The sequence below is a fragment of the Oncorhynchus tshawytscha genome, linkage group LG08, assembly GCF_018296145.1.
Source record: "Oncorhynchus tshawytscha isolate Ot180627B linkage group LG08, Otsh_v2.0, whole genome shotgun sequence".
Lineage (NCBI taxonomy): Eukaryota > Metazoa > Chordata > Actinopteri > Salmoniformes > Salmonidae > Oncorhynchus > Oncorhynchus tshawytscha.
The window spans coordinates 79,239,351-79,259,491 of NC_056436.1; the positions used below are offsets into that span (position 1 = coordinate 79,239,351).

At 48.2% G+C, this 20,141-nt stretch overlaps 1 protein-coding gene across 2 annotated transcripts; it reads right to left on the minus strand.

Moving 5' to 3' along the window:
• Positions 1–9,883: 9,883 nt before the first annotated feature.
• Positions 9,884–17,843, minus strand: LOC112239387 (rho-related GTP-binding protein RhoG). 2 transcript variants are annotated; one of them, XM_024407854.2, is made up of 3 exons: positions 17,768–17,843; positions 12,174–12,335; positions 9,884–12,075 (listed from the first exon to the last, which is right to left on the minus strand). In XM_024407854.2, the coding sequence occupies exons 2-3, from the start codon at positions 12,300–12,302 to the stop codon at positions 11,629–11,631; spliced, it is 576 nt and encodes a 191-aa protein (XP_024263622.1). In that variant the 5' UTR covers positions 12,303–12,335; positions 17,768–17,843; the 3' UTR covers positions 9,884–11,628. The 2 variants fall into 2 exon arrangements, with proteins under 2 accessions (XP_024263622.1, XP_042181951.1); XM_042326017.1 differs by having other exon boundaries at positions 17,771–17,826.
• Between the last annotated feature and the right edge of the window lie 2,298 nt (positions 17,844–20,141).

The following is a 20,141-nucleotide window of genomic DNA, read 5'->3' on the forward strand; positions in this document are numbered from 1 at the left end:
AGCTGAGATACAGTTAACCTCCCACAGAGCTGAGATACAGTTAACCTCCCACAGAGCTGAGATACAGCTAACCTCCCACAGAGCTGAGAGATACACCTAACCTCCCACAGAGCTGAGATACAGTTAACCTCCCACAGAGCTGAGATACAGTTAACCTCCCACAGAGCTGAGATACAGCTAACCTCCCACAGAGCTGAGATACAGTTAACCTCCCACAGAGCTGAGATACAGCTAACCTCCCACAGAGCTGAGAGATACAGTTAACCTCCCACAGAGCTGATAGATACACCTAACCTCCCACAGAGCTGAGATACACACCTAACCTCCCACAGAGCTGAGAGATACACCTAACCTCCCACAGAGCTGAGAGACACAGTTAATCTCCCACAGAGCTGAGAGATACACATAACCTCCCACAGAGCTGAGAGACACAGTTAATCTCCCACAGAGCTGAGAGATACACCTAACCTCCCACAGAGCTGAGAGACACAGTTAATCTCCCACAGAGCTGAGATACAGTTAACCTCCCACAGAGCTGAGATACAGTTAACCTCCCACAGAGCTGAGATACACCTAACCTCCCACAGAGCTGAGATACAGTTAACCTCCCACAGAGCTAAGATACAGTTAACCTCCCACAGAGCTGAGATACAGTTAACCTCCCACATAGCTGAGATACAGTTAACCTCCCACAGAGCTGAGATACAGTTAACCTCCCACAGAGCTGAGATACAGCTAACCTCCCACAGAGCTGAGAGATACACCTAACCTCCCACAGAGCTGAGATACAGTTAACCTCCCACAGAGCTGAGATACAGTTAACCTCCCACAGAGCTGAGATACAGCTAACCTCCCACAGAGCTGAGATACAGTTAACCTCCCACAGAGCTGAGATACAGCTAACCTCCCACAGAGCTGAGAGATACAGTTAACCTCCCACAGAGCTGATAGATACACCTAACCTCCCACAGAGCTGAGATACACACCTAACCTCCCACAGAGCTGAGAGATACACCTAACCTCCCACAGAGCTGATAGATACACCTAACCTCCCACAGAGCTGAGAGATACACATAACCTCCCACAGAGCTGAGAGACACAGTTAATCTCCCACAGAGCTGAGAGATACACCTAACCTCCCACAGAGCTGAGAGACACAGTTAATCTCCCACAGAGCTGAGAGATACAGTTAACCTCCCACAGTGCTGAGAGATACACCTAACCTCCCACAGAGCTGAGAGACAGTTAACCTCCCACAGAGCTGAGAGACAGTTAACCTCCCACAGAGCTGAGATACAGCTAACCTCCCACAGAGCTGAGAGATATACATAACCTCCCACAGAGCTGAGATACAGCTAACCTCCCACAGAGCTGAGAGATACACCTAACCTCCCACAGAGCTGAGATACAGCTAACCTCCCACAGAGCTGAGATACAGCTAACCTCCCACAGAGCTGAGATACAGCTAACCTCCCACAGAGCTGAGATACAGCTAACCTCCCACAGAGCTGAGATACAGCTAACCTCCCACAGAGCTGAGAGATATACCTAACCTCCCACAGAGCTGAGAGATATACCTAACCTCCCACAGAGCTGAGAGACACAGTTAACCTCCCACAGAGCTGAGAGATATACCTAACCTCCCACAGAGCTGAGAGATATACCTAACCTCCCACAGAGCTGAGAGATACAGTTAACCTCCCACAGAGCTGAGATACAGCTAACCTCCCACAGAGCTGAGAGATACAGTTAACCTCCCACAGAGCTGAGAGATACAGTTAACCTCCCACAGAGCTGAGATACAGCTAACCTCCCACAGAGCTGAGATACAGCTAACCTCCCACAGAGCTGAGAGATACACCTAACCTCCCACAGAGCTGAGAGACAGCTAACCTCCCACAGAGCTGAGAGATACAGTTAACCTCCCACAGAGCTGAGAGATACAGTTAACCTCCCACAGAGCTGAGAGATACACCTAACCTCCCACAGAGCTGAGAGATACAGCTAACCTCCCACAGAGCTGAGAGATACAGTTAACCTCCCACAGAGCTGATAGATACACCTAACCTCCCACAGAGCTGAGAGATACAGTTAACCTCCCACAGAGCTGAGAGACACAGTTAACCTCCCACAGAGCTGAGAGACAGTTAACCTCCCACAGAGCTGAGAGATACAGCTAACCTCCCACAGAGCTGATAGATACACCTAACCTCCCACAGAGCTGAGAGATACAGTTAACCTCCCACAGAGCTGAGAGATACAGCTAACCTCCCACAGAGCTGAGAGATACAGTTAACCTCCCACAGAGCTGAGATACAGCTAACCTCCCACAGAGCTGAGATACAGTTAACCTCCCACAGAGCTGATAGATACACCTAACCTCCCACAGAGCTGAGAGATACAGTTAACCTCCCACAGAGCTGAGAGATACAGCTAACCTCCCACAGAGCTGAGATACAGTTAACCTCCCACAGAGCTGATAGATACACCTAACCTCCCACAGAGCTGAGAGATACAGTTAACCTCCCACAGAGCTGAGAGATACAGCTAACCTCCCACAGAGCTGAGATACAGTTAACCTCCCACAGAGCTGATAGATACACCTAACCTCCCACAGAGCTGAGAGATACAGTTAACCTCCCACAGAGCTGAGAGATACAGCTAATCTCCCACAGAGCTGAGAGATACAGTTAACCTCCCACAGAGCTGATAGATACACCTAACCTCCCACAGAGCTGAGAGATACAGTTAACCTCCCACAGAGCTGAGAGATATACCTAACCTCCCACAAGCTGAGAGATACACCTAACCTCCCACAGAGCTGAGAGATACACCTAACCTCCCACAGAGCTGAGATATACCTAACCTCCCACAGAGCTGAGAGATACAGTTAACCTCCCACAGAGCTGAGAGATACACCTAACCTCCCACAGAGCTGAGAGATATACCTAACCTCCCACAGAGCTGAGAGATACACCTAACCTCCCACAGAGCTGAGATACACCTAACCTCCCACAGAGCTGAGAGATACACCTAACCTCCCACAGAGCTGAGAGAGTTAACCTCACACAGCTAACCTCCCACAGAGCTGAGAGACACTAACCTCCCACAGAGCTGAGACACACCTAACCTCCCACAGAGCTGAGAGATACACCTAACCTCCCACAGAGCTGAGAGATATACCTAACCTCCCACAGAGCTGAGAGATACACCTAACCTCCCACAGAGCTGAGAGATATACCTAACCTCCCACAGAGCTGAGAGATACACCTAACCTCCCACAGAACTGAGACACACCTAACCTCCCACAGAACTGAGAGACATAGCTAACCTCCCACAGAGCTGAGAGACACAGTTAACCTCACACAGAGCTGAGAGATACACCTAACCTCCCACACAGCTGAGAGACACACCTAACCTCCCACAGAGCTGAGACACACCTAACCTCCCACAGAGCTGAGAGACACACCTAACCTTCCACAGAGCTGAGAGACACACCAAACCTCCCACAGAACTGAGAGACATAGCTAACCTCCCACAGAGCTGAGACACATAGCTAACCTCCCACAGAACTGAGACACAGCTAACCTCCCACAGAACTGAGAGACACAGCTAACCTCCCACAGAACTGAGACACAGCTAACCTCCCACAGAGCTGAGATACAGTTAACCTCCCACACAGCTGAGAGACACAGCTAACCTCCCACAGAACTGAGAGACACGGCTAACCTCCCACAGAACTGAGAGACACAGCTAACCTCCCACAGAGCTGAGAGATACAGCTAACCTCCCACAGAGCTGAGAGACACAGTTAACCTCCCACAGAGCTGAGAGATACACCTAACCTCCCACAGAGCTGAGAGATACACCTAACCTCCCACAGAGCTGAGAGGCACAGTTAACCTCCCACAGTGCTGAGAGACAGTTAACCTCCCACAGAGCTGAGAGACAGTTAACCTCCCACAGAGCTGAGAGGCACAGTTAACCTCCCACAGTGCTGAGAGACAGTTAACCTCCCACAGAGCTGAGAGACAGTTAACCTCCCACTGAGCTGTGAGGCACAGTTAACCTCCCACAGTGCTGAGAGACAGTTAACCTCCCACAGAGCTGAGAGACAGTTAACCTCCCACAGAGCTGAGAGGCACAGTTAACCTCCCACAGAGCTGAGACAGAGATGGGGAGATGTTTCTGAACTCTTAAGACAGACCATAGTTAATATGTGTAGGTGTAACAAGATTGAGATCGTACTGGACAAACTCAGCCAGTTGGCCCCTAGAATCAGATCTTTCCACTGGTCCACTGCTGTTGTCAAGCCGATGGTCACGCGTGTTGGCCAGCAGTGGGCCAATCGTTTAAGTCATGGTACCGACAGAGTGGAGGAAGCGATACTGTTTGCAGCACAGTGGCACCAGTTACGTAGGTCTTTAGTGAAACTGAAGGAAAGGGAACGTTAGAGGGAGAAAGACAGAGTGAGCGGGTAAAGGAGAGAAATCTGTCATGGAAATATTCTGTGTGTATTGTGTAAAGACCTTGGTATATCTTCTCCTCACTTCTCTATCCGGGCTTTACAGTGGATGTCCTCCGCTCTGCACCAGAGTAACTTAGCTGTCCTCCGCTCTGCACCAGAGTAACTTAGCTGTCCTCCGCTCTGCACCAGAGTAACTTAGCTGTCCTCCGCTCTGCACCAGAGTAACTTAGCTGTCCTCAGCTCTGCACCAGAGTAACTTAGCTGTCCTCCGCTCTGCACCAGAGTAACTTAGCTGTCCTCCGCTCTGCACTAGAGTAACTTAGCTGTCCTCCGCTCTGCACCAGAGTAACTTAGCTGTCCTCAGCTCTGCACCAGAGTAACTTAGCTGTCCTCCGCTCTGCACCAGAGTAACTTAGCTGTCCTCAGCTCTGCACCAGAGTAACTTAGCTGTCCTCCGCTCTGCACCAGAGTAACTTAGCTGTCCTCCGCTCTGCACCAGAGTAACTTAGCTGTCCTCAGCTCTGCACCAGAGTAACTTAGCTGTCCTCCGCTCTGCACCAGAGTAACTTAGCTGTCCTCCGCTCTGCACCAGAGTAACTTAGCTGTCCTCCGCTCTGCACCAGAGTAACTTAGCTGTCCTCCGCTCTGCACCAGAGTAACTTAGCTGTCCTCCGCTCTGCACTAGAGTAACTTAGCTGTCCTCCGCTCTGCACCAGAGTAACTTAGCTGTCCTCCGCTCTGCACCAGAGTAACTTAGCTGTCCTCCGCTCTGCACTAGAGTAACTTAGCTGTCCTCCGCTCTGCACCAGAGTAACTTATCTGTCCTCCGCTCTGCACCAGAGTAACTTATCTGTCCTCCGCTCTGCACCAGAGTAACTTATCTGTCCTCCGCTCTGCACCAGAGTAACTTAGCTGTCCTCCGCTCTGCACCAGAGTAACTTAGCTGTCCTCCGCTCTGCACCAGAGTAACTTAGCTGTCCTCAGCTCTGCACCAGAGTAACTTAGCTGTCCTCCGCTCTGCACCAGAGTAACTTAGCTGTCCTCCGCTCTGCACCAGAGTAACTTAGCTGTCCTCCGCTCTGCACCAGAGTAACTTAGCTGTCCTCCGCTCTGCACCAGAGTAACTTAGCTGTCCTCCGCTCTGCACCAGAGTAACTTAGCTGTCCTCCGCTCTGCACCAGAGTAACTTAGCTGTCCTCCGCTCTGCACCAGAGTAACTTAGCTGTCCTCCGCTCTGCACCAGAGTAACTTAGCTGTCCTCCGCTCTGCACCAGAGTAACTTATCTGTCCTCCGCTCTGCACCAGAGTAACTTATCTGTCCTCCGCTCTGCACCAGAGTAACTTAGCTGTCCTCCGCTCTGCACCAGAGTAACTTAGCTGTCCTCCGCTCTGCACCAGAGTAACTTAGCTGTCCTCCGCTCTGCACCAGAGTAACTTAGCTGTCCTCCGCTCTGCACCAGAGTAACTTAGCTGTCCTCAGCTCTGCACTAGAGTAACTTAGCTGTCCTCCGCTCTGCACCAGAGTAACTTAGCTGTCCTCCGCTCTGCACCAGAGTAACTTAGCTGTCCTCCGCTCTGCACCAGAGTAACTTAGCTGTCCTCCGCTCTGCACCAGAGTAACTTAGCTGTCCTCCGCTCTGCACCAGAGTAACTTAGCTGTCCTCCGCTCTGCACCAGAGTAACTTAGCTGTCCTCCGCTCTGCACCAGAGTAACTTAGCTGTCCTCCGCTCTGCACCAGAGTAACTTAGCTGTCCTCCGCTCTGCACCAGAGTAACTTAGCTGTCCTCCGCTCTGCACCAGAGTAACTTAGCTGTCCTCCGCTCTGCACCAGAGTAACTTAGCTGTCCTCCGCTCTGCACCAGAGTAACTTAGCTGTCCTCAGCTCTGCACTAGAGTAACTTAGCTGTCCTCCGCTCTGCACCAGAGTAACTTAGCTGTCCTCCGCTCTGCACCAGAGTAACTTAGCTGTCCTCCGCTCTGCACTAGAGTAACTTAGCTGTCCTCAGCTCTGCACCAGAGTAACTTAGCTGTCCTCCGCTCTGCACCAGAGTAACTTAGCTGTCCTCCGCTCTGCACCAGAGTAACTTAGCTGTCCTCAGCTCTGCACCAGAGTAACTTAGCTGTCCTCCGCTCTGCACCAGAGTAACTTAGCTGTCCTCCGCTCTGCACCAGAGTAACTTAGCTGCCCTCCGCTCTGCACCAGAGTAACAAGCATGTTTGTAGTCCTATAGACGTTGGTGGTCCGGCCTTCAAACCTCCCTGATTTCAGCTGGGTTGTTGATCGATCAAGACATTGGTCTTAATCAATTTCGTCTAGTAGTTTCAACGCATATTGCGATAAATTGCCTAAATTGATGCAATAATGATCAATAGAACCACAAGTTAATCATATAAATGTGCACCACATTTTAAAATGATCCTTTAAACTACTAAACTACTATTCTGATGGTTGAGGCCATCAGTTGTCCCATTAACATTATTGGCAAACATTCATTTCAAACATCACATTTGTCTGGTATAGGCTACTTATCCAAACGAACCATATGAGCAACAATCCTGCGATAAGTGATTGGTTCATGGTCACAGCTCTAATGTCTGGCATGTTGTCGAAGAAGTTTTATGTCCATATTGTATCTACTAAATGTGAACTAGGCCTTCTTACTATTCTGTGCCAACAATGTCAACCTCTTGAATAGAACTCAAACCTGAACGGAATAAAAACATTACAGGACAGAGAATATGCATACTGTTGTGGGAGTTTGTTGGTGAAGTTCAACACATCTATCATGTGGTTAGAGCCAACGCCCACAAAGGTCACAGCCATTTTTCAGCGTTAGCAACACTTCGATATTCTAGAGCAGGAAGAATGGATGGAACTTGTAGGTGTCTGCTGAGTTGAAGGATGACTCAGAGAGAAGACGAGGGTGGAACTTGAACTCTGAGTCAGTGTGCCAAATGACACTATCCCCTATATAGTGCACTACTTTTGAACAGAGCCCGATTGCCTATAGTGCACTACTTTTGAACAGAGCCCGATTGCCTGTAGTGCACTACTTTTGAACAGAGCCCGATTGCCTGTAGTGCACTACCTTTGAACAGAGCCCTATTGCCTGTAGTGCACTACTTTTGAACAGAACCCTATTGCCTGTAGTGCACTACTTATGAACAGAACCCTATTGCCTGTAGTGCACTAATTTTGAACAGAACCCTATTGCCTGTAGTGCACTAATTTTGAACAGAACCCTATTGCCTGCACTAATTTTGAACAGAACTATTGCCTGTTATTTTGAACAGAACCCTATTGCCTGTAGTGCACTAATTTTGAACAGAACCCTATTGCCTGTAGTGCACTAATTTTGAACAGAACCCTATTGCCTGTAGTGCACTACTTTTGAACAGAACCCTATTGCCTGTAGTGCACTACTTTTGAACAGAACCCTATGCAGGCCCTGGTCAAAGGTAGTAGACTATAACGAGAATAGAACATAATTTGGTACGTTACCTCTGAATGTAGAAGGTTGTGTAACACCAGTGTGTAAACCAGGGAAGAGAGTAAATCTGGGAATGTAGAATAAAACAGAGGGGCTTTGTCGCCATCTTGTGTTGAAGAATGGTCATGTACTCACCAACTACAACGTATAGATATGTATTTTAGTACTACAAATTGTTATTTCCATCAAAGTCTGTGCTGATAAATGTGCCACAGTAGCCTTCAAATGTATCTTTTAAAAGGGGATGAATACATACAGTACATGTAGCCACTTGGGACCTGGTGCTTAGAGCTGTGTTCTAGGTCTATTGTGTTCTAGGTCTACTGTGTTCTAGGTCTACTGTGTCATGGCCTGGTGCTTAGAGCTGTGTTCTAGGTCTACTGTGTTCTAGGTCTACTGTGTCATGACCTGGTGCTTAGAGCTGTGTTCTAGGTCTACTGTGTCATGGCCTGGTGCTTAGAGCTGTGTTCTAGGTCTATTGTGTTCTAGGTCTACTGTGTTCTAGGTCTACTGTGTCATGGCCTGGTGCTTAGAGCTGTGTTCTAGGTCTACTGTGTTCTAGGTCTACTGTGTCATGACCTGGTGCTTAGAGCTGTGTTCTAGGTCTACTGTGTCATGGCCTGGTGCTTAGAGCTGTGTTCTAGGTCTACTGTGTCATGACCTGGTGCTTAGAGTTGTGTTCTAGGTCTACTGTGTCATGGCCTGGTGCTTAGAGCTGTGTTCTAGGTCTACTGTGTCATGACCTGGTGCTTAGAGTTCTGTTCTAGGTCTACTGTGTTCTAGATCTACTGTGTCATGACCTGGTGCTTAGAGTTGTGTTCTAGGTCTGTGTTCTAGGTCTACTGTGTCATACTAGTCCAACGCTCTAACCACTAGGCTACCTGCCTCCCCATGCTGTGTAACCTTGCTATGTTGTCTTCTTAGGTCTCTATGTTGTCGTCTGTCTTGCCGTGATGCGTTTTGTCACCCACAAGCTCACCATCTGCAGAAGCAGAGAACGCCACAGGGAATAGCACATCACTATTTCACTATAAGAATTGTATTTAGCATAGTTAAAAAATAATCTCATTGTTAGTTCATTTATACAAATATACTTTTATATATAATTACAAAAATTCTACAGATAAAACTAGTTCCCAGTGTATAATAAATGGAGTACCCCCCCCCCCACCCCGGGGGTGTTGCCATGGCACTACATAGCTGATTCTAATAACCAACTAATCATCAAGCTTTGATTATTTGAATCAATTGTGTAGTGCCATGGCAACACCCAAAATACACACCCCTTGGGGTCCCCTGGAATTTGGGAAACACTGGACTACACACACACACACACACACACACAGCTGTAAGATGGAAAGGCCCCAGGTGTGTGATGCTTAACAGCATGTTCAGAAAGTGAAATCAGGACACGGTAACAGGATTTCCACTGACAGACACACGCTTTCATTCAATCCTCTACACAACACAGTGATCTGTCAAACTAACACATCTGTTTCCACAAAGCCCTGATGGACCTCCACCTCTCTTCTCTTGACAGAATGAAGCAACTTGAGAGGTGGAATAACATGGTTCTCCCAACTCAAGAGCCCCCCCCCAATAAATAACCATTTGCATCTCTCTCCTCACATAGAAGAGCAGTCACATGACTGATTTTGGTTAGGTTTACATTCAAACTAACAGCTGATCACCTGAATAAATTGATTTAAAAATATTTTTTTGGAATAAAAAAGGAATGAGGTTTTATTGCTCTCTTGGTTTAGGCTTTCATACACTAAGTCCCAAATGACACCCTGATTACTTATGTAATGCACTAGAAAAGGGAGTAGTGTGCCATTTGTGATGCACACTTAAATAGATCTTCAGAAGGTTTGGCCCTGTACATTTTCAGTATGATACCCTTTCCAGACTATAAAAACCACCCATGGTTCATTCATTTAATAAAAAGATGCAGAAATAAAAAGACAAGCCTAAACAATGTACAGTTATTGGAATCTGAGCCCTACTTCCTGCTGCCGTTGTCAGTTATCACCCCACCACTCATTTACCAGCATCCTATAGGCTGTAGCATAAATCACATTCTAGTGGCAAACGCTGAAGGCTGTGAACACAAGTTCACACCACAACACCCACACCACCTCTCTGATGTCAGCTCTACATCCGGTTCCGTGTCGGTTCCGCGTCGGCCCCAAAGGGAGGAAACGTCGCGTCAAATCAAAAGATTTGTTTCATGGCACCTTCTGAAAGAAGCTTAGGTTCTTCTGAGAGGATGTAATGTGGAGTTACTCCCAGAGACTAGTACACACAACATATTTCTAATACAATCATTTTGGGATCTAATGCATGTACATCTACATTTTTTTTTAAAAGGTAGATAAAATTTAAAAATCAAATATCATACAATAAGGCACATAAAATGTCATTTGCATAAATAACCGGAACCAACAATCTGATATCTCTGTCGTTCCATCATTCTTGTCAGCATTAATCATAAAAACTCACAACATTCATCCAACCATTCGATTCATTGATTTTAAAATGTCTGCCCACAACCTCGTTGATTTGGCCCTTGCATCATAATTGCATTAGGCTAATGTCCATTTGAAGGTAAATTAAATAGGTTTAGGGTCATTTGGAGGTAAATTAAATAGGTTTAGGGTCATTTGAAGGTAAATTAAGAAGGTTTAGGGTCATTTGGAGGTAAATTAAATAGGTTTAGGGTCATTTGGAGGTAAATTAAATAGGTTTAGGGTCATTTGAAGGTAAATTAAGAAGGTTTAGGGTCATTTGGAGGTAAATTAAGAAGGTTTAAGGTCATTTGGAGGTAAATTAAGAAGGTTTAGGGTCATTTGGAGGTAAATTAAGAAGGTTTAGGGTCATTTGGAGGTAAATTAAGAAGGCAAACTGGACACCTAGCTAAAGCAGAGAGCTGCACAAAACAAGATGCCCAAAACCTATAGGCTATTTCCAGGTGTGGTTTCAACAGTACTCGATGGGTATCCTGAATAGCTGACTGGATAGGCTGTGATGGAGGGAGTGGATACCTTTATACTAAAGCAGAGCTCGTCTCTCCAGCTCTATCAGGTTGGGGATCTGTCATTATGGAACATCTTAACAAGAAGGGATTGCACAAAACAAAATAGACCGATTGTATTAGCTAAGGCAGAAGCATCTTTTCGAACATTGCTACAAATCAAGTGATATCAATAGATAATATTATTAGGAGTTTGAGCAGACTGGGGAGCTCCCCTGCAGCTCTGTTGGCATAGTCACTTTGGTGATACAATGAGAAGTGGATTAAACTCTGCAAGAGAGGAAAAGAATAGAGACAGGGTATTCAACTCTGACCCTACGAGGTCCAGACTACAACTGGTTTTCAGTTCTGCCGGATTATGAATTGCTCACACCTGGTGTCCCAGGTCTAAAGCTTTCCCTGATTAGAGAGTAAGAAGGAACAAAATAAATGCAGTGGAACTGGCTTTGAGGTCCTGATTTGATTTTGAGGGTACTGGAGGAAGGAGAGAAGTGAGCTGAATCAAGAGTCTTTACAGGCAGAGGGGCCTGAGTCCATCTCCTCCAACAAACTCAAACTTGCTCCCCGTCATAGTCTCTCTCCAGTCTTTTCTCCTCACTCTCTCCATCCGTGTCCCAGTCACCAACCCATTCCATTACAACAGTACACACTTCTTGGCATTCTTTTTGGTAATGGGATACAACACGACCCGTACTGCCTCGCTGAACACTTCCCTGACCCCTTCCTGTGTCAGAGCAGAACACTCCATGTACTTCACCGCTCCTATCTGCTTAGCCATGCTGTTCCCCTGTTGCTGTGTGGTGGGAGCTAAACCCTGCTCCTTCAGCTTCTTCACTGTCTCCCCATCACTCCTCAGGTCCCTCTTGGTCCCCACTAGGAGGATGGGCACGCTGGGGCAGTGGTGAGACACCTCCGGGTGCCACTTGTGGCGGACGTTGGCGTGGGAGGAAGGACTCCCGATGGAGAAACAGATGACGAAGACGTTGGATTGGGGGTAGGAGAGAGTACGGAGGCGGTCGTACTCCTCTTGTCCGGCTGTGTCCCACAGGTTGAGGCTGATGCTGCGACCATCTACCGTCATCTGCGACACACACACACATACACAGAGATGTAAAAACACAGCTGTAAAAAACACACACAGGCAGACGAACACACAGACAGGGGAAAACACAGGTGAACCTGGGCGCTGTAGTTGTCGAACACGGTGGGGATGTACTCCTCTGGGAAAGCATTGGTGGTGTAGGAGATGAGGAGGCATGTTTTACCCACAGCACCGTCCCCCACCACTACACACTTCATGGTCTGCATTCTGCCTTCCTAAGAACACACGGGCTGCAGAACCTGGAGAGAGAGAGAGAGAGAGAGAGAGAGAGAGAAGTGTGGAGAGAGAGAGAGTGAGTGAGAGAGAAAAGAGAGAGAGAGAAGAGAGAGAAAAGTGAGGAGAGAGAGAGAAGTGAGGAGAGAGAGAGAAGTGAGGAGAGAGAGAGAAAAGTCGTGAGGAGAGAGAGAAAGAGTCGTGAGGAGAGAGAGAGAGAGTCGTGAGAGAGAGAGAGAGAGAGTCGTGAGGAGAGAGAGTCGTGAGGAGAGAGAGAGGAGGAGAGAGAGAGTCGTGAGGAGAGAGAGAGAGACGTGAGGAGAGAGAGAGAGACGTGAGGAGAGAGAGAGAGAGAGAGAGAGAGACGTGAGGAGAGAGAGAGAGACGTGAGGAGAGAGAGAGTCGTGAGGAGAGAGAGAGAGAGTCGTGAGGAGAGAGAGAGAAAGTCGTGAGAGAGAGAGAGAGAGAGAGAGAGGAGAGAGAAAGAGTCGTGAGGAGAGAGAGAGAAAGAGTCGTGAGAGAGAGAGAGAGAGAGTCGTGAGGAGAGAGAGAGAGAGAGTCGTGAGGAGAGAGAGAGAGAGAGAGAGAGAGAGAGAGAGAGAGAGAGTCGTGAGAGAGAGAGAGAGTCGTGAGGAGGAGAGAGAGAGAGAGAGTCGAGAGGAGAGAGAGAGTCGTGAGGAGAGAGAGAGAGGAGAGAGAGAGAGAGTCGTGGAGGAGAGAGAGAGAGTCGTGAGAGAGAGAGAGAGAGAGTCGTGAGGAGGAGAGAGAGAGAGAGAGTCGTGAGGGAGAGAGAGAGAGAGAGTCGTGAGGAGAGAGAGAGAGAGAGAGAGAGAGAGAGAGAGGAGAGAGAGAGTCGTGAGAGAGAGAGAGAGAGAGTCGTGAGAGAGAGAGAGAGAGAGAGGAGAGAGAGAGAGAGAGAGAGTCGGAGGAGGAGAGAGAGAGAGAGAGAGTCGTGAGGAGAGAGAGAGAGAGAGTCGTGAGAGGAGAGAGAGAGAGAGAGAGTCGTGGAGAGAGAGAGAGAGAGAGAGAGTCGTGGAGGAGAGAGAGAGAGAGAGAGAGAGTCGTGAGGAGAGAGAGAGAGAGAGAGAGAGAGAGAGAGAGAGAGAGAGAGAGAGAGAGTCGTGAGAGAGAGAGAGAGTCGTGAGGAGAGAGAGAGAGTCGTGAGAGAGAGAGAGTCGTGAGGGAGAGAGAGAGAGAGAGTCGTGAGGGAGAGAGAGAGAGAGAGAGTCGTGAGGAGAGGAGAGAGAGTCGTGAGGAGAGAGAGAGAGTCGTGAGGAGGAGAGAGAGAGAGAGTGAGGAGAGAGAGAGAGAGTCGAGGAGGAGAGAGAGAGAGAGAGTCGTGAGGAGAGAGTCGTGAGGAGAGAGAGAGTCGCGAGAGAGAGAGAGAGTCGTGAGGAGAGAGAGAGAGAGAACACAATTAGAACAAACCAAATAATGAGAAAATAAAAAGATAATTACTTGACAAATTGGAGAAAGAAAACACAAGAAAACTGAGCAAACTAGAATGCTATTTGGCCCTAAACAGAGAGTACATAGTGGCAGAATACCTGACCACTGTGACTGACCCACAATTAAGGAAAGATTTGATTATGTACAGAGTCAGTGAGCATGGCCTTGCTATTGAGAGAGGCCGCCGTAGGCAGACTGCTCAGATTGGCCGGGTGGCCAGCTCTAGGAAGAGTCTTGGTGGTTCCAATCTTCTTCCATTTCAGAATGATGGAGGCCACTGTGTTCTCGGGGACCTTCAATGCTGCAGACATGTTTTGGTATCCTTCCCCAGATCTGTGCCTCGACACCATCCTGTCTCGGAGCGCTACGGACAAGTCCTTTGACCTCGTGGCTTGGTTTTTACTCTGACATGCACTGTCAACTGTGGGACCTCATATTAGCCCATCCCTGTCAACCATTTCAATTCCTTGTCAATCCGTGGTGCCTGAAAAGTTATTAATTAACAGCCTGAACAGTTCTTCTTCTAATTATTCATTAACAGGTGCATGTTTGGTAATAGTTGGAAGAAGCAATTCCATAAATTCATCAAGTGCAGCGTCTGGATACTCCTCATTAATCACATCAGACCAACTGGACCAACTCCTCAGTCTGGATATCACATCAGACCAACAAATAATTTTTTAACATCATCCACATAAGAGGAGGAGGGGGAGAGAGAGAGAAGGATCAGACCAACTGGAGAGAGAGAGAGAGAAGGACTGGGGGAGAGAGAGAGAGAAGGAGGGGGAGAGAGAGACCAACTGGACCAACTCCTCATTAATCACAGGAGGGATATCACATCAGACCAACAAATATTTTTTAACATCATAATAAGAGAGGAGGGGAGAGAGAGAGAAGGGGAGAGAGAGAGAGACCAAGAGAGAGAGACTGGACCAACTCCTCATTAATCACATCAGGGGAGAGAGAGAGAAGGGGGAGGAGGGGGAGAGAGAGAGAGAAGAGGAGGAGAGAGAGAGAGGAGGGGGAGAGAGAGAGAGAGAGAGAGAGAGGGGAGAGAGAGAGAGAGAGAGAGAGAGAGAGAGAGAAGAGAGAGAGAGAGAGGAGGGGGAGAGAGAGAGAGAGAGAGAAGGAGGGGGGGGAGAGAGAGAGAGAGAGAGAGGGGGAGAGAGAGAGAGAGAGAGAGGGGGAGAGAGAGAGAAGGAGGGGGGAGAGAGAGAGAGAGGAGAGAGAGAAGAAGGAGAGAGAGGGAAGGAGGGGGAGAGAGAGAGAGAGAGAGAAGGAGGGGGGGGGAGAGAGAGAGAGAGAGAAGGAGGGGGAGAGAGGGAGAGAAGGAGGGGGGGAGAGAGAGAGAAGGAGGGGGAGAGAGATTCCCAAACCTTCCATAACAAAACTATCCTATACAGAAAGATGAACCTGGAGAAAAGTCCCCTAAGCAAGCTGGTCCTGGGGCTCTGTTCACAAACACACCCCACAGAGCCCCAGGACAGCAACACAATTAGACCCAACCAAATCATGAGAAAACAAAAAGATAAATACTTGACACATTGGAAACAATCAACAAACAAACTGAGCAAATTATAATGCTATTTGGTCCTAAACAGAGAGTACACAGCGGCAGAATACCTGACCACTGTAAGTGACCCCAAAAAATTAAGGAAGGCCTTGACTATGTACAGACTCAGTGAGCACAGCCTTGCTATTGACAGCACAGCCTTGCTATTGACAGCACAGCCTTGCTATTGACAGCACAGCCTTGCTATTGACAGCACAGCCTTGCTATTGACAGCACAGCCTTGCTATTGACAGCACAGCCTTGCTATTGACAGCACAGCCTTGCTATTGACAGCACAGCCTTGCTATTGACAGCACAGCCTTGCTATTGACAGCACAGCCTTGCTATTGACAGCACAGCCTTGCTATTGACAGCACAGCCTTGCTATTGACAGCACAGCCTTGCAATTGACAGCACAGCCTTGCAATTGACAGCACAGCCTTGCAATTGACAGCACAGCCTTGCAATTGACAGCACAGCCTTGCAATTGACAGCACAGCCTTGCTATTGACAGCACAGCCTTGCTATTGAAAAAGGTCTCCGTCGGCTGAACTGGTTCTCTAAAGACAGGCTATGTGCACACTGCCCACAAAATGAAGTGGAAACTGAAATCACTTCCTAACCTCCTGCCAAATGTATAACAATAGAGACACATATTTCCCTCAGATTACACAGACCACAGTGTGCCATCACAGCAGCAAGATGTGTGACCTGTTGCCACAAGAAAAGGGCAACCAGTGAAGAACAAACACCATCGTAAATCCATATTTATGTTAATTTATTTTCCCTTTTGTACTTAAACTATATGCACATCGTTTCAACACTGTATATAGACTATGACACTTGAAATGTCTTTATTCTTTTGGATCTTGTGGGAGTGTAATATTTACTGTTCACTTTTTATTGTTTATTTCACTTTTGTTTATTATCAATTTCACTCGCTTTGGCAATGTTAACACATGTTTCCCATGACAATAAAGCCCCTTGACAGGGAAGGATGGAGAGAGAGGATAAAAGAGGGAAGGAGAGAGATGGAAGGAGGGAAGGAGAGAGAGGAGAGGGGAAGAGGGAGAGAGAGAGAGGGAAGGAGGGGAGAGAGAGAGAGGGAAGGAGGGGAGAGAGAGAGAAGGAAGGAGGGGGAGAGAGAGAGAGGGAAGGAGGGGGGAGAGAGAGAGGGAAGGAGGGGGAGAGAGAGAGGGAAGGAGGGGGAGAGAGAGAGGGAAGGAGGGGGGAGAGAGAGAGGGAAGGAGAGAGAGAGAGGGAAGGAGGGGGGAGGAAGGAGAGAGAGGGGGAGAGGGGGAGAGAGAGAGGGAAGGAGGGGGAGAGAGAGGGAAGGAAGGGGGAGAGAGAGAGAGAGAGAGGGAAGGAGGGAAGGAGGGAGAGAGAGGAGGGGGAGAGAGGGAAGGAGGGGGAGAGAGAGAGGGAAGGAGGGGGGGAGAGAGAGAGGGAAGGAGGGAGAGAGAGAGGGAAGGAGGGAAGGAGGAGAGAGAGGGAAGGGAAGGGGAGAGAGAGGGAAGGAGGGGGGGAGAGAGAGGGGGAAGGAGGGGGGAGAGAGAGGGGGAAGGAGGGGGGAGAGAGAGGGGGAAGGGGGGGGAGAGAGAGAGGGAAGGATGGGGGGAGAGAGAGAGGGAAGGAGGGGGGGAGAGAGAGGGAGGGAAAGAGGAGGGGGTGAGAGAAATAGGGAAGGAGGGGGGAGAGAAAGGAAAGGAGGGGGGAGAGAGAGAGTGGAAAGGAGGGGGAGAGGGAAGGAGGGGTGAGGGAGAAAGGGAAGGAGGGGGAGAAAGAGAGGGAAGGAGGGGGAGAAAGAGAGGGAAGGAGGGGGAGAAAGAGAGGGAAGGAGGGGGGAGAAAGAGAGGGAAGGAGGGGGAGAAAGAGAGGGAAGGGGGAGAAAGAGAGGGAAGGGGGGGAGAAAGAGAGGGAAGGAGGGGGAGAAAGAGAGGGAAGGAGGGGGAGAAAGAGAGGGAAGGAGGGGGAGAAAGTGAGGGAAGGAGGGGGAGAAAGTGAGGGAAGGAGGGGGAGAAAGAGGGGAGGAGGGGAGAGAGAATAAACCATTAGCAGCGCATTGACTGTTGTTTGTTTTGATTATTATTATTATTATTATTATTTTAATTATCAAATCAAATATTTTCTTTTAATTAACAATGTACTAGTTAAGTACAATGATTTAACTATGATAAAATGGAAAGCCTGAGAAAGTTAGACAACAATAATTTGGTATCCTAGGTCGTCAACTTTTGGGCGCACCCATACCAGCCAGCCAGCTAGATGGAACGCTAAGGACCTAACGTTAGCTAGCTAGCGTGCTAGCAAGCAAGCATGTGGAGTTTCTCAAAGTTTAGACTTCCTAAAAACAATTAAAGCAGTTATTAGCCATAATAATAATTGTTAGTATACATATAGGTAAAACAATAGTTTGCAAGAATGATCTATATTTAAAAAAAGTGTTGTTTATCTTACCACCTCTCGACTAGAGCTCAACTTCTTAGCCGTGTAACAGTCAATCACAACTTCATCCGGGGAACTTTCGGAAACGCCCAAAACGTACGACGTTGGTTATGGGATCATGGTAGTTGTAGTTTTTCTTCTTGTCTTACTTCAAGTTGTTAAGAGGTCAATCGGACGCTAGATGGCATTATAAACCATAACGCTCTATAAATCATATTTTCCCCCAGAAAAGGACCTACCTCATTACCTTAAACATGCGTTAAATGAAACATATATTTGATTGTTTTATAATACCGGTATGCATAGTTCTCAAATGAACAATGACTAAAGCAACAGTATTCAGACCATGGCAAAATGTAAACACAAGTCAAGTCATTAGGTTATAATCACAGAATTAGATCATTTTATTCTGATTGATCAGTTTAAATTCAGGATTGGAGGGCTGCTGCTCACTGACTGCACTTGTTTATAAACCTGCTCTTTTAATCTCTTTCTCTCTTATGCACTTTGCACTGTTTTAACTTCCATTCATGTGTATTGTGTAAGTACACAGAAAACAAAAATATAAACACAACATGTAAAGTGTTGGTCCCACGTTTCATGAGCTGAAATGAAAGTTTCCAGAAATGTTCCGTACCTGACTGCAGGGAGATGCTCACCTTCGATGGCCACTGGTACAGATGAAACCCGGTTTTAACTGTACCAGGGAGATGCTCCCCTTCGATGGCCACTGGTACAGATGAAAGCCGGTTTTAACTGTACCAGGGAGATGCTCCCCTTCGATGGCCACTGGTACAGATGAAAGCCGGTTTTAACTGTACCAGGGAGATGCTCACCTTCGATGGCCACTGGTACAGATGAAACCCGGTTTCAACTGTACCAGGGAGATGCTCCCCTTCGATGGCCACTGGTACAGATGAAAGCCGGTTTTAACTGTACCAGGGAGATGCTCACCTTCGATGGCCACTGGTACAGATGAAACCCGGTTTTAACTGTACCAGGGAGATGCTCACCTTCGATGGCCACTGGTACAGATGAAACCCGGTTTCAACTGTACCAGGGAGATGCTCACCTTCGATGGCCACTGGTACAGATGAAACCCGGTTTCAACTGTACCAGGGAGATGCTCACCTTCGATGGCCACTGGCACGAATGAAACCCGGTTTCAACTGTACCAGGGAGATGCTCACCTTCGATGGCCACTGGTACAGATGAAACCCGGTTTCAACTGTACCAGGGAGATGCTCACCTTCGATGGCCACTGGTACAGATGAAACCCGGTTTCAACTGTACCAGGGAGATGCTCACCTTCGATGGTCACTGGTACAGATGAAACCCGGTTTTAACTGTACCAGGGAGATGCTCACCTTCGATGGCCACTGGCACAGATGAAACCCGGTTTTAACTGTACCAGGGAGATGCTCACCTTCGATGGTCACTGGTACAGATGAAACCCGGTTTTAACTGTACCAGGGAGATGCTCACCTTCGATGGCCACTGGCACAAATGAAACCCGGTTTCAACTGTACCAGGGAGATGCTCACCTTCGATGGCCACTGGTACAGATGAAAGCCGGTTTTAACTGTACCAGGGAGATGCTCACCTTCGATGGCCACTGGTACAGATGAAACCCGGTTTCAACTGTACCAGGGGAGATGCTCACCTTCGATGGCCACTGGCACGAATGAAACCCGGTTTCAACTGTACCAGGGAGATGCTCACCTTCGATGGCCACTGGTACAGATGAAACCCGGTTTCAACTGTACCAGGGAGATGCTCACCTTCGATGGCCACTGGCACGAATGAAACCCGGTTTCAACTGTACCAGGGAGATGCTCACCTTCGATGGCCACTGGCACGAATGAAACCCGGTTTCAACTGTACCAGGGAGATGCTCACCTTCGATGGCCACTGGCACGAATGAAACCCGGTTTTAACTGTACCAGGGAGATGCTCACCTTCGATGGTCACTGGTACAGATGAAACCCGGTTTTAACTGTACCAGGGAGATGCTCACCTTCGATGGCCACTGGTACAGATGAAACCCGGTTTTAACTGTACCAGGGAGATGCTCACCTTCGATGGCCACTGGTACAGATGAAACCCGGTTTTAACTGTACCAGGGAGATGCTCACCTTCGATGGCCACTGGTACAGATGAAACCCGGTTTCAACTGTACCAGGGAGATGCTCACCTTCGATGGCCACTGGTACAGATGAAACCCGGTTTCAACTGTACCAGGGAGATGCTCACCTTCGATGGCCACTGGTACAGATGAAACCCGGTTTTAACTGTACCAGGGAGATGCTCACCTAGAGCTCGATGGCCACTGGTACAGATGAAACCCGGTTTCAACTGTACCAGGGAGATGCTCACCTTCGATGGC

Coding starts and splice junctions, on each gene's coding strand:
- LOC112239387 (XM_024407854.2), bottom strand. CDS start 12,302: ATGCAGACCATGAAGTGTGTAGTGGTGGGGGACGGTGCTGTGGGTAAA. Junction 12,076..12,173: donor TCGACAACTACAGCGCCCAG/GTTCACCTGTGT, acceptor TGTGTGTCGCAG/ATGACGGTAGATGGTCGCAG.